Source organism: Penaeus monodon, chromosome 39 (assembly GCF_015228065.2).
Source record: "Penaeus monodon isolate SGIC_2016 chromosome 39, NSTDA_Pmon_1, whole genome shotgun sequence".
NCBI lineage: Eukaryota > Metazoa > Arthropoda > Malacostraca > Decapoda > Penaeidae > Penaeus > Penaeus monodon.
Window position 1 is genome coordinate 29275950 of NC_051424.1, and position 15000 is coordinate 29290949.

At 35.5% G+C, this 15000-nt stretch overlaps 2 protein-coding genes across 7 annotated transcripts in view; one reads left to right on the plus strand and one right to left on the minus strand.

Moving 5' to 3' along the window:
• The window catches only part of LOC119597696 (TBC1 domain family member 31-like), a 14047-nt gene extending 1248 nt beyond the window's left edge, over positions 1 to 12799 (minus strand). The window contains exons 1-14 of one of the 2 annotated variants that reach the window (XM_037947301.1): positions 12745 to 12799; positions 11832 to 11940; positions 11046 to 11180; positions 10239 to 10354; positions 9664 to 9839; positions 7849 to 7997; positions 4916 to 5072; positions 4671 to 4767; positions 3043 to 3278; positions 2581 to 2795; positions 2072 to 2205; positions 1620 to 1792; positions 1334 to 1474; positions 1005 to 1184 (exon numbers count right to left, since the gene is read on the minus strand). In XM_037947301.1, coding sequence (XP_037803229.1) covers positions 1005 to 1184; positions 1334 to 1474; positions 1620 to 1792; positions 2072 to 2205; positions 2581 to 2795; positions 3043 to 3278; positions 4671 to 4767; positions 4916 to 5072; positions 7849 to 7997; positions 9664 to 9839; positions 10239 to 10354; positions 11046 to 11180; positions 11832 to 11923 — 2001 coding nt within the window. In that variant the 5' untranslated portion in view covers positions 11924 to 11940; positions 12745 to 12799. Of the gene's footprint in view, positions 1 to 1004; positions 1185 to 1333; positions 1475 to 1619; positions 1793 to 2071; positions 2206 to 2580; positions 2796 to 3042; positions 3279 to 4670; positions 4768 to 4915; positions 5073 to 7848; positions 7998 to 9663; positions 9840 to 10238; positions 10355 to 11045; positions 11181 to 11831; positions 11941 to 12658 lie in introns of both variants that reach the window. The other variant, XM_037947302.1, reaches the window with a different exon arrangement.
• Positions 12800 to 12974: 175 nt separating this feature from the next.
• LOC119597677 overlaps positions 12975 to 15000 on the plus strand; it is a 12942-nt gene continuing 10916 nt past the window's right edge. For 3 of the 5 annotated variants that reach the window (XM_037947277.1, XM_037947280.1, XM_037947278.1), the window contains exon 1: positions 12980 to 13076. In XM_037947277.1, coding sequence (XP_037803205.1) covers positions 13044 to 13076 — 33 coding nt within the window. In that variant the 5' untranslated portion in view covers positions 12980 to 13043. Of the gene's footprint in view, positions 13077 to 15000 lie in introns of all 5 variants that reach the window. The other 2 variants (XM_037947279.1, XM_037947281.1) reach the window with 1 other exon arrangement.

The following is a 15000-nucleotide window of genomic DNA, read 5'->3' on the forward strand; positions in this document are numbered from 1 at the left end:
AGTTCTAACCTGGCCAGGCCTACCTCAAATATAACCTAGCCTGGCCTATCTCAAATATAACCTACCTTGGCCTACCTCAACCCTAACCTAACCTGGCCTACCTCAACCCTAACCTAACCTGGCCTACCTCAACCCTAACCTAGCCTGGCCTACCTCAGATATAACCTGGCCAGGATTACCTTAATTCTAACATGACATGGCCTCACCTATATCTGGCCTAGACTTTATCCATCTAAATTCCTCAATTCTAACCTAATCTCATCTATTCCAATTTAATTTTATATATTCTAGGCTAGTCTTATCTATTCTACTCTAATCAAGACTGTTCTATCCAATCAACCTATTAAACACTTACTCTAACCCAATCTCACCTATTTTAACCTAATCTCATTACTTTAATCTACTTTACTTGTCCATTCTAACCTAATCTCCCCTACTCTAAATTAATCTGGCCTTTTCTAACCCGGTCTCATCCATTCTCAACTCATCTCTATTCTATCCAAATCACACTTGTTCAAACATAACTAAATCTAATCTTAACCCAGTTTCTACCCAGCCTAGCCAAAATTAATCTACCCTTAACCTAATCTAACCAAATTAATCTACCCTAGGTTTATTTAATTGAATATAATCTTTTCTAATCTGACCAAATCCTAATCAAACATAAGCTAAGCCAAGTCTAGCCTAACTTATAATTAATAGTAATCAAATCTATCTTGATTTAAACCAATGCCAAGCTATATATACTCAAACTTAGATGTAGTCTAACCATATGTAATCTTATATATTTACACCTAGGCTAGCTCAATTTATTGAATGTAATCTAATCTAAGCCTGAAAAAGCACACACCATAATAGTAATAGTAATCATTATAACTATCATATAATAATTATCATTATGAAAAAGTACTGATGATATGATATAATAATAATAATAATAACAATGATAATAATTGTGAACATGATGTCATGCCATGCTGGCATCAATTGATTAATTTCCTAACCTCTTCTTCGCGAGCATCCCTTGGCCCAATGTTGAAGATGGGCAAGCCTCCTTTGGGCATTGGCTTGAGTTCTCCAAAGAGTTCCTTGGGAAGGGTCTCAGCACTACAGTTCTGGTATATGAAGTACGCTTTGTCAATGATGTGCTTGACTGAAATCCAGGCTTCTTGGCTGTAATAGGTCTGTGAAAGGATGTAAGTGAAGAAGCTAATAATAATATGCTGTTATCTTCCATAAACCTGAATAGAAATAATCAAATAATATATTATATTTCATAATCATTAGATTATATAACAATATTAATGTAAGTACCCCTTAGCATATGGCATACCTTCACATCCTGGGCATCCTCACAGGTCAGTAGAGTGTGGCGGGATTTGATTGTAAATGCAGCTGCGACACAGGGCAGGAATGAAGGCGGGTTGGAGAGGATGTGGTCCCAAACTACTAACCAGTCTTCATTGGAAAGAACCTATTTTTGGGTTAGATTTTGGAGGGATTAAATTTGTTATAGCTAGAAGAAAATGGATAAGGTATGACAGTTTTTTTTTATTGTATGCATTAGGAAATATACAAAAAATTCAGAGAGAGAGAAAGAAAGAAAAAAAAAAACATACCCTAGAGAAGGCATTTGTAAGTAATGACCAGGCATAATCTTCAGCTGTGACTTGGAGTTTCATTAAGTGTGCAAGTAAGACTGGGTCTTTCTCGCAGATCAGTCGTTCAATCACAGTCAAGACAGTGACAGATGGTTTAGGCCAGAATTCAAACCATAAGCGACACCAGTTCACTGCACAACGAGAGGAAATCAGGTTCTTTTATGGCTTGGTTTGTAGAAGGAAGCAACACTTCTTTATGTTTACAATTTATAACTTTTCTTCATCACACCATGAAAAATAGTGAGAATCATTATATATATATAACAAATTTTTTTTATAATAATGCAATGCTCAGTGTTGATAGCCAGTATAGTAATGGGTATGACAATGGTAGAAACAAGAACCATGACAACAAACACCATTAACAACAAACCCAACAAAAATGCAATCCCAAACACACACAAACTTACAGATGAATGTCACAGAAACCTCAAAACACAGCAGCCGGTTGCTATGGAAGAACTTGACGAAGGGGAAGATGAGCTCCGGCAAGTACTCTACGCTTGACAGGAAAGGAGCCCAGTGAGCCAAGCAGGAGAGTGTGCTGTTGGGAAAGATTCTTTACGGTCATTCATTTTTCTTTTCTCATTTCTAAAAAATAAGTTTTTATTTTATTATTATTATTTTTAAAAATATTTGGATAACGAGATGAAGAACAGGAAAATATAATCAAATCAAAAGGGTTCTGGCATGTTCTTCCTTTAGTTGTTTAGAGATTATTTATCACTACTTTATTTGCCAATCAAGAGAAGCAATCTAAAACTCAGTCTGAGATACAGATACTGAGAGAGAAAGAAAGACAGAAGCATGGAAAGAGGATGGAGGACAAAGAGGAAAGAAGTAGAAGAAGAAAAAAAAATCAGATATCAAAATGACAAAGTTAAGCTTGTGAGAAAAACTGAAAGTATTCTTTAGTCACCCCTGAAGAGTCTTCAGTAACGATCCGTCTGAGAGCTTGAGCACCTCCTTTAACCCTTCGAAGGCCGAGTGCATCCCCTTGTCGAGCAGTGTGCTGAACACAAGGTAGTTGCGTGGTAACTCTAGCATGGACACCCAGATTAAGCTTCGGTACTTTTCAGGGTATGATTTGAATTCCACAAGGATAGGATACCATTTGTTCCTGTCTAGTAGTTCCTGTGGTGGTTCAAACAGATTGAAAGGAGTTTTGGGCATATTATAGGGTGTAGGGTATTTCTGAATTTTAAGGTCCAGGTATAAAGCAGCTACAAAATATATACATATACCATGAATCAAGAAAGTAGAAAAAAAGAAAAAAAAGAAAAAAACACAGAAAAGAAAAAATGGAAATGGGTAAATTTAAATAATCAAACTGAGAAAACAAAAAGAAGAAAAAAAGAAAAAAAAAAATTTTGAACAAAACCTTTAGCTCCTTGTGTTTTTCCTGTTTCTTCTTATCTTTCTCTCCCTCTTCCTCCTTCCTCTCAGGCACTTCCATCTTTTCGATGATCTTGAATTCAATGTCCCTCTTCTTAATGTTGCGGAGTTCAGCATTCTTAGGGTCATCGGGAAAGAGGGCACTGACTGGGTACATCTTTGTGATGCTGTTTGCATACGACACTGCCAAGAAGTTACCGTCTTCACTCACGCTGACTGAATCTTGTAGGAAGAGAGGGATTTTTTTATTCCTTTTTATTTTCATTATCAATATTTTCTAAGGGGCAATCAATGGAGCTAATGCCGACAGAAATGTATTGCTGCATCAATCTTTCACTTCCAGTCATGGGGGTCACTCATGGTGAGCTGCCAGGCAAGCTCTCAGAGCCCATTGCTAGCTCCTCAAAACAGGTCCAGTCAATCTTCCTAGAGCCTCCTCCATCCAGGATTATCTCATGAAGAGACAACCTGATAGGCAAGGTCATGGTATAGCCTGAGTTGGCAGTTCCAGATTATGCAAGTAATAGGTCCTATGCCAGGCTCACTGTGTGAGGCCCTTGATAGCATCCACTTTTCACTTTCATAAAGCAAAACTGATAGTATCAAGGTCTTGAAGACATGTAGCTTGGTTCTGCACTGTTACCAGCACATCCAAATACTCCTGTTGACAGAGTTCATAGCTACTGCTGCCAGACTAATCTGTTTACTGATTTCCTGGTCTGACAGCCCAGAGGCATGGACTGCGCTGCTAAGGTATGTAAATCTCTCTGTGACTTCAACATTCTCTCAGCAAGCATGCATCAACTAAATAAGTTTTCCTAACAGGCCCCTAAAATCTTGATCTAGGTCTTGGTCCAGGAGACCTCTTGATCTTGCCTCAATGCTGAATGCATCATGAACTGCAACCATAAATTACAAAGACTCAGATAGGATAGCAACATCGTCAGCAAAGTCAAGGTCCATGACCTTGATACTGCTCAGTGTTGCTCCACAGGGGCTTTGGATAGTAGCCCTGCCCATTATCCATTCCATGCAAATGTTGAAAAGTATTGGTGCAAGGACACAGCCTTGCCACACTCCTGAGCTTACAGGGAAGAATCGCAACAGGCCCCCACCAAACTAGATGGCACTCTCCGTACCAGTACATAAGCTTACTATAAATCCAATTATGTGTCAGAAGTACCCCAAGTCTCAGGATCTATAATAGTGAATTGCAATGCACCAAGTCAAATGCCTTCTTGAGGTCAGTGTAGCTGTGTGTGTGTGTGTGTGTGTGTGTGTGTGTGTGTGTGTGTGTGTGTGTGTGTGTGTGTGTGTGTGTGTGTGTGTGTGTGTGTGTGTGTGTGCATGTGCGTACATGTGTGTGTGTGCATGTGCGTACATGTGTGTGTGTGCATGTGCGTACATGTGTGTGTGTGTGTACCATGACAATATTAAGATTTTATAGTTTAAGATAGTCAATAAATTCCTGTGTGGATGGCATAAATGACTTTCTTGTATACTATAAAGACAATTTACATAAATGAATTTGAAATCCAAATTTCCAATATCCAGTAATTCACAATTATAGGATAATCAGTCTCAATATAAGGTAATACACCAATGTCCACTTACCAATATTGAACCTCTGAGATCGAACTGTCTTGAGCTTTGTCATGCTTGTGAAATCAATGATGTTAAGTACTCCTGTTGTGTTTAAAATAGCCAACACCTGCAATAATAAGAGTAAAAAAAATATAATACTTCTTTTTTCCTGGTTAGCTGAATACTTTTGTTATGGTAATTCAAATGTATAATCACCATGAAATACCCACACTCACACCCATACTGAGTTATAGGCAAACTAAATGGCACCTCACTTGACAAAACCTGGGATGCACTGGCGGCAGGAAGCTGGCCTGGTAGACGCTGTTGCATGAGGAGGGCAGCTGGACAACCTGCGAGACTCGGCGGCCCACTAGGGAGTAGGTCACCATCAGGTGGCTTTTCCCCCCTCCAACGATCCACTCCCCCCCACTGTGTGTGCAATAAAAAGATGGTCAGTGAAGAATGTGTGTTTGCCTGTTTTTGAGTGCAAAATTAAAATTAAACAGATAACTGTATCTTCCACTGTTTACACAGAATAGTTATACACAGGGTAAACCAAAAGCCTCACTTATACAAGCATTTCCTTTTTCACATCAAGTGTGACAAATACATTCTGATTGCACTGTGGCAATGGGTCATGGATATGCTTACATAAATGTTGTCAGTTAAAGCAGAAATATATATACAATGATGTATTTAAGGTTTTAAAATCTTTCACAACTGCATGAAAATATAATTATTATTATCTATTCTATTACTGCTACTGATACATAGTTTTAGTTCAAGGTCCTGAAAACACTATTGATAAATAAAATATATACAGTACATGAATACATAAAAAGTACATTGTGACTAAGAATCTTGAAGACTAGGCAAAAGCTGTCCCCTTTCTACAGCCAGGTATTCAAAACAAAAGACTGAGAAGACAAAATGAGTTTCACAAGTACAAAATCATGCATTTATAATGAATACAAAGGAAAAATCTAGTATACAGTCTTAGCTCTAGTTCAAGTCACCTCAGCTACACATATGTACAATAGGAAACCCTTCCTAAAATAATTAGTATTGGAGTTCATCTTTCCATGTCTGTGGAGATGAGGGGTACATAAGAACTAAGTCTAGATCTAGCCCAAATGATGATAAAGATCAAGATTCAAATGGTACAATAATGAATCAAAGAGACATCTACCTACAGACAGGAAGTATTTAGAAGAGGTAAACACAGAACAAAACCAATGAACTATATATACGGCAGAGGTATGGGACATTCTTAATTCAACATGGAGATAGTAACCAGTTGATGCCAGGAGTCCATATGTACATGTAATATTCACTATGATTATGTTAATCAGCTCAGTTTATACACATATAGCTCTACCAGCCCTTATTTGCCACAGCGTCAAATACTAGTCCTACTTGACGCCATTTCTGCCCCATTCCTTAATTTTTATTTTTTTTTTCATTATCATTAACATTGTAAAAATAATAACAATAATTATAATGGCATTAATAACAATAATTTAAAAAAAAAAAAAAAAATCTTTCATGAAAATCCAAGAAAATGGGTCAAGTCAGGCATACCTGATAAATGAATCCTTTGTGACTAAGCACTTCTGAAGCTATCTAAATAAATAAATAAATAGATAAATAAATAAATAAATAAATAAATAAATAAATATATATATATATATATATATATATATATATATATATATATATATATATATATATATATATATATATTTATTATCATTTTATTTATTTATTCATTTTTCTATTATCATCAAAATCACAGTGAATAGTGCATGTACCTGGTGCCAATAAATTAATATATTAGGAAAGAAACTTAAATCTCTAAAAAAGAGGCCTTACAAACCTTGACATAGAGGTATTAATGAATGACTGTGGGGAAAGACATATACAGAAGTTGTAGGAATTTTGCTTATGTCTAAAAGTGATGGGACAAACAGTTTCATAAATTAATCAAACACACGGTTTTCTTAACTCTACAGCTTATACTCATTACACTACTGTAAGCAGAAAGTAATGTGCTCTCCTTAGTATATGCTATGTACACTATCATTACAAGAAGACATAAGCTAACAGGTATAACCTTTGTGTTGATGTGAAGGTAATACAAATGTGTGTTCGATAAAAACTGTACATTAGACTCCAACTAATTTACAAGGGCTGTGAAAAAAAGGTTATGAATCATTCCTCATTTCAGTAAGAGAAATATAGTGTTGATTCTGAAACTACTATATTACTCTTCCTAAAAACAAATTTTAATATATATATATATATATATATATATATATATATATATATATATATATATATATATATATATATATATATATATATATATATATATATATTTTGTTTTTGTCATTAAAAGCATGTGCAATCTCACAAAATATAGGTACTAATAAAATGGCCACTATGAAGTGTATGAAATAAATTGTTTGATTTATATATTTTTTAATAATCTCTGTGATTTTATGTTGTAGACACTCTATGACATGTAAAAAAGGTTGTCTACTGAAACAGTTATAAAATACACAAGTCGTACACATCTCATACCTTAATTATAAACCCTGTGTAAAATGGTCACATAAGTAATATAATATTGCATTACTGTCTGAAAGCCTGTCCATATCAACTAATGTTCAATCTACCAAAGAAGCATTTCATAATATGTGACATTATGCAAACAGCTACAAGTTCAGTTTATGTTGAATTTATATAAAATGCTAAGAGTGATCCAATTTTGCAATAGATTCTAAGATGCCAAAATATGCTTATTAGATAAATGTGAACAAATGATTGCACTTGGTAATGATTTAACTGTTATTGTGATCAATAATCTGCTCAGTTATAATGTAGGATCTAACAGTTGCACATAGCAATGATCTAACAATTACACCCTGAAATAGTAACATAACAATGCATCTCATCATTGACTGAATCAGTGGTCTAAAATTACCTTACAACTGCAGTTGGCAACTCAGGAAAATTTTTAATGACACACAAGAAATGGAAAATAAAAGATTGAAAAAGAAGATATGGAAGGAAAAAAGGAAAGAAGTAACTCTGCAAAAAATCATGTGTACATAAAACTTGTAACAAGAAAACAAAAATTAAAGACAACATAAAACAAACACTAATACCACCATCTTCACTCAGCCAAAAGGCAGTCCCTCACCTTGAGAGCGCAAAGGCAGTAAAATCAAATTCGAGTCCACTTGGAGGTTCTATGGTTCTCTGTGTAGAGAGGTCTTGGCTAGGCCAGAGAAGCAAGCTGCCATTAATAAAGCACACGACCAGCTCATCCCGCTGCCAAACATGTCCTGCCTACATGGGAAATAGAATATATGGATGATAATGTTCTTTTTTCTCTCAGGTTTCTTTCTTTTCCATTATATGTTATCAATATTGAGTATTCTACTTGCTATTCACATAAATTAGGTTAATGAGAAAAATGTAGCATCACACTGAACATACTAAATCACTGGTATTATGAATCAGACTAATTCTGAAACACTCTAGTATTTGGCAGAACTGTTTTTACAAGCCTAACCCAAAATAAATGCATACACAAATAAACATATGCATACATAAGTAAATATATGCTCTCCCTATCTTTTGCTCTGTCTCTGTCCTCTGTTTCGTCTAGTGTCTCTCTCTCTTCTTTGCCGTCTCTCTATCTCTCTCTCTTCTTTGCCCCTCTCTCTCTCTCTCTCTCTCTCTCTCTCTCTCTCTCTCTCTCTCTCTTCTTCGCCCTCTCTCTCCCTCTCTCTCTTCTTTGCCCTCTCTCTCTCTCTTTCTCTCTCTTCTTTGCCCTCTCTCTCCCTCTCTCTCTTCTTAGCCCTCTCTCTAAGAAGGGAGAGGGAGAAACTGTCGCCTGCCACTGTCGCCTGGAGATTACTGCTGTGGCTGGGCACCACTGCGGATAAGGACTCGGTTTAGCCGAGTCAGCACCAGCTGACACACGTGAGCAAAATCAAAGTAGACAGTATGTCACACCAAGAATATCCATTGTAACAAATGGAATCAAAGCCAAACTTTAAAATTTAAACTTTAAACTCATTTTCTCTCTCCCCCCACTCTCTCTCTCTCTACCTCTCCCCCTACCTCTCTCTCTCTCTCTCTCCCTCCCCCCCTCTCTCTCTTCCTCCCTCTCTCTCTCTCTCCCTCCCTCTCTCTCTCTCTCTCTCTCTCTCTCTCTCTCTCCCTCCCTCTCCCTCTCTCTCTTCTCTCTCTCTCTCTCTCTCTCTCTCCTCTCCCCCTCTCTCTCTCTCTCTCTCTCTTCTCTCTCTCTCTCTTCCTCCTCTCTCCTATCCATTCAGTACAGTCTCTCCTCCTCTCTCTGTCTCTCCTTTTCGCTACTGGATTTCCCAATCCCAAACCTTTATTTAATCTTTAAACTCTTTCTCTCTCTCTCCCCCCCTCTCTCTCTCTCTATCTCTCCCCCTCTCTCTCTTCCTCCTCTCTCTCTCTCTCTCTCCCTCCCTCTCTTTCTCTCTCTCTCTCTCTCTCTCTCTCTCTCTCTCTCTCTCTCTCTCCTCTCTCTCTCTCTCTCTCTCTCTCTCTCTCTCTCTCTCTCTCTCTCTTTCTCTTTCTCCCTCTCCCTCTCTTTCTCCCTCTCCCTCTTTCTCCCTCTCCCTCTCTTTCTCCTCTCCCTCTCTTTCTGCCTCTCCCTCTCTTTCTCCCTCTCCCTCTCTTTCACCCTCTCCCTCTCTTTCTCCCTCTCCCTCTCTCTTTCCTTTTTTGTCTGTCTGTCTCAAAACTTTGTAACCCCAGTACCCTACCCAGACCAGACTCTCTTTCTGCCTCTCCCTCTCTTTCTGCCTCTCCCTCTCTTTCTCCCTCTCCCTCTCTTTCTCCCTCTCCCTCTCTCTCACCCTCTCCCTCTCCCTCTTTCTTTTTCTTTCTTTCTTTCTTTCTTTACTTCTCTCTCTCTCTCTCTCTTTCCTTTTTTGTCTGTCTGTCTCAAAACTTTGTAACCCCAGTACCCTACCCAGACCACAGCCACCCTGTCTTCCAGCCGCAGCTTGTTGGTAAGGGTGAGGGATGGCCACGACCACAAGAAGACCTCATCAGTGTTGTAGCTTAGCACAAGTGGCGACCGAGAGCCTGAATGAATTCCCTTTACAGGTGATGTGTGTCCCTCCATGATCACCACACTGCCATCATCTGTGTGAAGGAATAAGAGTAAGAGAGAGAGAAAGGGAGAAGGGGAAAAGGGGAGAAGTGGGAGGCGAGAGGGATGAAGAATGAACGAGGTGGGGGAGGGATAGAGATTATGGGATTATATTGCAAATTTGCAAGTGGGGAATCAATAGGGAAGAAGAAGATGAGAGAAGACAAGTAGATAAAAGAGAGAAGGAGGGAGAGATGGGAGGAAGTAAAAGAGGTGTGTGAATGAAGAATAATGAGGAGAGATAGAGGAGTGATCTACTTATGGGGTTGGGGAGAAAGAAAGAAAGAAAAAAAAAGATGCTTCAAGAAAAGAACTGTGTAAAAAGTCAACATATTTATGACATGACCAAAAATACATATTTGGAAATCATGAACCCTAAATAAACAACTTACCAGCATTAATTCTATAAATCTTAGTTGCAGCAGTAGCAAGAAAAAGCATGTTTTCCATATATGGATGAAATAACAAGGCAGTACAAGGTTTTGCCATCCTCTTCAGTAAGTAAAACCTGTGTGAATGGAAAAAAAATGTGTACAGATATGATCTTTTTTCCATTAAATGACATTAAGATGTGATGTTTAATTGTGTTTCCTACTGCTGGTTTTCATACTCTTATAAATTATATACATTAAAAAGTCAAAATGTAATCAATTAATTTAATTAAAATTAACCATTTTACATAAACACACACACTTCAATATATACATATAGATGTAAATGAATATTTGGATATATGTTCTGCCTTAAAAGAGAAAGAAAGAGGAAAACGTATCACCAAAAAATCATTTATGTTTTATATTCCTGTCTGTCAAATCTTACTCAACTGCATCTTAAATTCAATAACAATAACAACAACAAATAATAAAACTAATAGATCTAATAACAATATTAATAATAAAAACAATAACAACAACAACAAAAATCAAATCAATAACAATAATAATAAATTAGTAATAACAATCAATAACAATTATAATACAAATACCTACACTGACACTGAGTTACTTTTAAAGGATATGAATGAAAAACACATAAGCAAACAAAAGGGGAAAAACTTTCAAGAAGAAAAATTCAAAAACATATTCTTTGTTTTATTATATAATGAGAGAGAGAGAAAAAAACAACAACAACACACACACACACACAAATTAACAAATATGTGATTAGATAAATAAATGAATAAGAAAATAAATGGTCACCTTTTCTCTTCAAGATGAATAATGAAGAGTCTGTTTGACCCATCCTCCCCTTGGGTCACAACAGCCAGGAATTTAGAGTTGCTGCTCAGGGCTGATGGCTGAATTCCCCCAGTGCCAATAACCTCTAACAAACATCTGTAAAATAAGGGAACATCTTATCTCTAGTTCAGCAGATTAGGAGGATAATTAATTTCAAACTGAATTTTTAAATATTTCGGAATTTGACACTTAAATTTCTCTTTCTTCTAATATTTTAATGAAAGATAAAGGTGGGCATTTATCATACTTGCAGAAAAATTACATGATAGCTCTTAATTTTTCATTTAGAATTCTTTAAAATTCTTCAAAAGTTATATATCTGTTTCAATTACATCTCAACTGGGTCTAGCAACATTGAATTTTTTTTGAAGAAAATGAAAACAACACCTGATGAAAAATCTAATAATTTTCTTACATCATATTTTCTGAATTACAGTAAGACACTCACCTTTGTCATTTCTTTACTTCTTTTACATCTAAAATTCCTATCATAAAATGAAACTTCTGAGATTAGGATTTTGGTAATGAGTAATTTCAAAAATATTCCCTGGGTGGCGAGTCCAATTAGGTTATTTTGATTCTCAAAATGACGAGCATTATATGCATGATATAAAAATCAATAACTGATACTTCCTTTGTTAATATTAAAAAACTGAAATGTATATTACAAGTGGAAATCCTGCCATCCCTTACCATATAATAAAGAGAAAATTGGGAAACTGCTCATACAAAGAAAAATAAACTTACGATAATTTTGTTGCTGACTTGAGAGACTGCAAGTTAAAAGTATCTGGCCAGATATCACCAGACACTTCGTCCAAAACTACCTGACCTCGCATGATGATATCATCTGGAGCTAGAGATAGAAATAAGAAAGCAAGTGAAATGATACATACTGAAATAAGAAACAAATAAAAATAATCCAAGGGGAAAAAACACAACTGAATTTTTTTTTTTATTAATACACAAAAAAAAATCAAATAATCACACATTCTGATTAAACATTCATAACAGATCTTTTACAAATAAAAATCAGCTTACACTAATGGTAATGCCACAAATCAAGTAAAAATATTATGGAAAATCAACTTGGTGTTCCCAAGTTTCAGCTCTATCTTGCTACGTGTAATGAGGTGAAGGTAATGTTTCACAGGGTGTGTTGGGGGCAGAGGCCCCCATCAACCCTCCCCTCGGGCAGTGCCCAAATGGCATGACCAGGCACAGCTTAATTAATTTAATTAATTTTGTGATGAGGAGTTGGGGACTTAATCTCTAGTGAATACGTCTGTACTGTAAAGAATTACCAAATTATGCAAACGATAGAGTGAATAAATTAAAAACTTATCCTCAATGTACATCCTTCAGATACAAAATATAGCAAAGTTATTTGATACACAACCATCAGACAACCCAAAATGAAAACCTTTACCAAATCTAGATTATACAAGCTTTATATATGACATTTCGATAAGAAAAGTCATCTGCCAAACAAAACAGTCTTCAGCAGAATAAGCTAATAGTATATGACAGACATTCAGATCTTTAAAATTACTGTATATAATTGCTCTACTAACTATGTTATCCAAGGAGATAAACTTTCATTAATTTATATAGAGGAAAAGAAAATCTGACAGCAAATACTAAAAAGCCAACTTCTGACATTTTGAACTTCGGTGTTTACAATTTTCCTCAATGTTGACAATTTTGATTCTAAAAGTAAATTTTACGGCCGATAAAATAACAATATTAATAGAGCCTATAAACAAGGTTTGTATTCTATTTTGACCATAGAAATACTAAATAGAATTAGTTTATTTTATAGATACCTAACTATTTTGATAAGTGAATATAATAAATTGTAAAAATATTTATCGGCAAATTAGTTGTCCACTCTCCTTCCGCAGCCATTTGCACATCTTGCTTTTCATCCACAAATATTCCCATTCCTATTATAGCAAAATGGAAGGAGAGTCCAGCGATATAATGAACGAGGTGAGAATATATATTTATAGTCCTTGTTAATTGAATTTAAAAGTTATCTAAAACGTAGAACACGCAACAAAAAAAGAAATGATAGAGATTTGTCCTTGGTTGCTTTCATGTCAGTTTTCTCTTGAAGTTATTATTGCATCTGACTTCCTGGAGCAGAGTCGTACTTCACGTGCTCTCCGGTCATGTTGAATGAATGCATGGAGTTACGAGATGATAGTTGCTAAAAATCTGTGGATTACTGTTAGATGAGAGAAAGAAATGGAGATATTGCGGAAATAGCCATGAGCAGGCCTATTTCGGGTAGTTATCTTGAATGAAAATATGGGGATTGGATTTAGGTAGTCACTCCGTTAATATATATATATATATATATATATATATATATATATATATATATATATATATATATATATATGTATATATATATAATATATATATATATATATATATATATATATATATTTGTATATGTATGTGTATATATATGATGTGTATATATATGTATGTGTATATATATATGTATGTGTATATATATATATATGTATATATATATATATATTTATTTATTTATATATATATAAATGTGTGTGTGTGTGTGTGTGTGTGTGTGTGTGTGTGTGTGTGTGTGTGTGTGTGTGTGTGTGTGTGTGTGTGTGTGTGTGTGTGTGTGTGTGTGTGTGTGTGTGTGTACATATGTAAGGAAAATTTACACACACACTCACACATATGCACACACACACACACACACACACACACACACACACACACACACACACACACACACACACACACACACACACACACACACACACACACACACACACACACACACACACACACACACACAGCTACACTGAACTCAAGAAGGCATTTGACTCTGTGCATTGCAATTCACTATTATAGATCCTGAGACTTGGGGTACTTCTGACACATAATTGGATTTATAGCAAGCTTATGTACTGGTACGGAAAGTGCCATCTAGTTTGGTGGGGGCCTGTTGCGATTCTTCCCTGTAAGCTCAGGAGTGTGGCAAGGCTGTGTCCTTGCACCAATACTTTTCAACATATACATTTACATTTACGTTTACGTTTACATTTACATTTACATTTGCATTTGCATTTGCATTTACATTTACATTTGCATTTGCATGTGCATTTACATTTACATTTACATTTATATTTACATTTATATTTACATTTACACATACATATACATATATATACACATACATACATACATACATACATACATACATACATCTACATACATACACACACACACCACACACCACACACACACCACAACCACACACCACACACACACACACACACACACACACACACACACACACACACACACTGAAAAAGCTGAAATGATGCCCTTGCTTTAATTTAGAAATATAGTTAAGAAAAGATGGATGTGTGATTTGCCACTTTTGGCGTCATTTTCATCATTGTGATTTACAAACACTGGAGGACATTTCAGTGATATATATATATATATATATATATATATATAATATTATATATATTAATATATAATTATATATATATATATTTATATGTTATTTATATTATATGTATATATATATTTATATATATATTAATATTATAATATATATATTATATATATATATATAATATATAATTATATATTATATATATATCTCAATACGGTATGCTCATGTTTGAGCAGCGTGGACCCCTCCACCATCCTCGCACTAAACTCGATCTTACGCTTTTCTTCACTTGTACCATCGACAGCCCGCAATATCTTGATGTGTCGCTCAGTCTTTTTTTGGTTGCCTCTTCCTCTGTTCCTATCACCATCCCTGTCAGCAGTCTTTCTCAATACTTTACTCTCATCACATGACCAATAACTTTAATTTTCTCCTTTCAAGATGTCCAACAACATTTATATATAT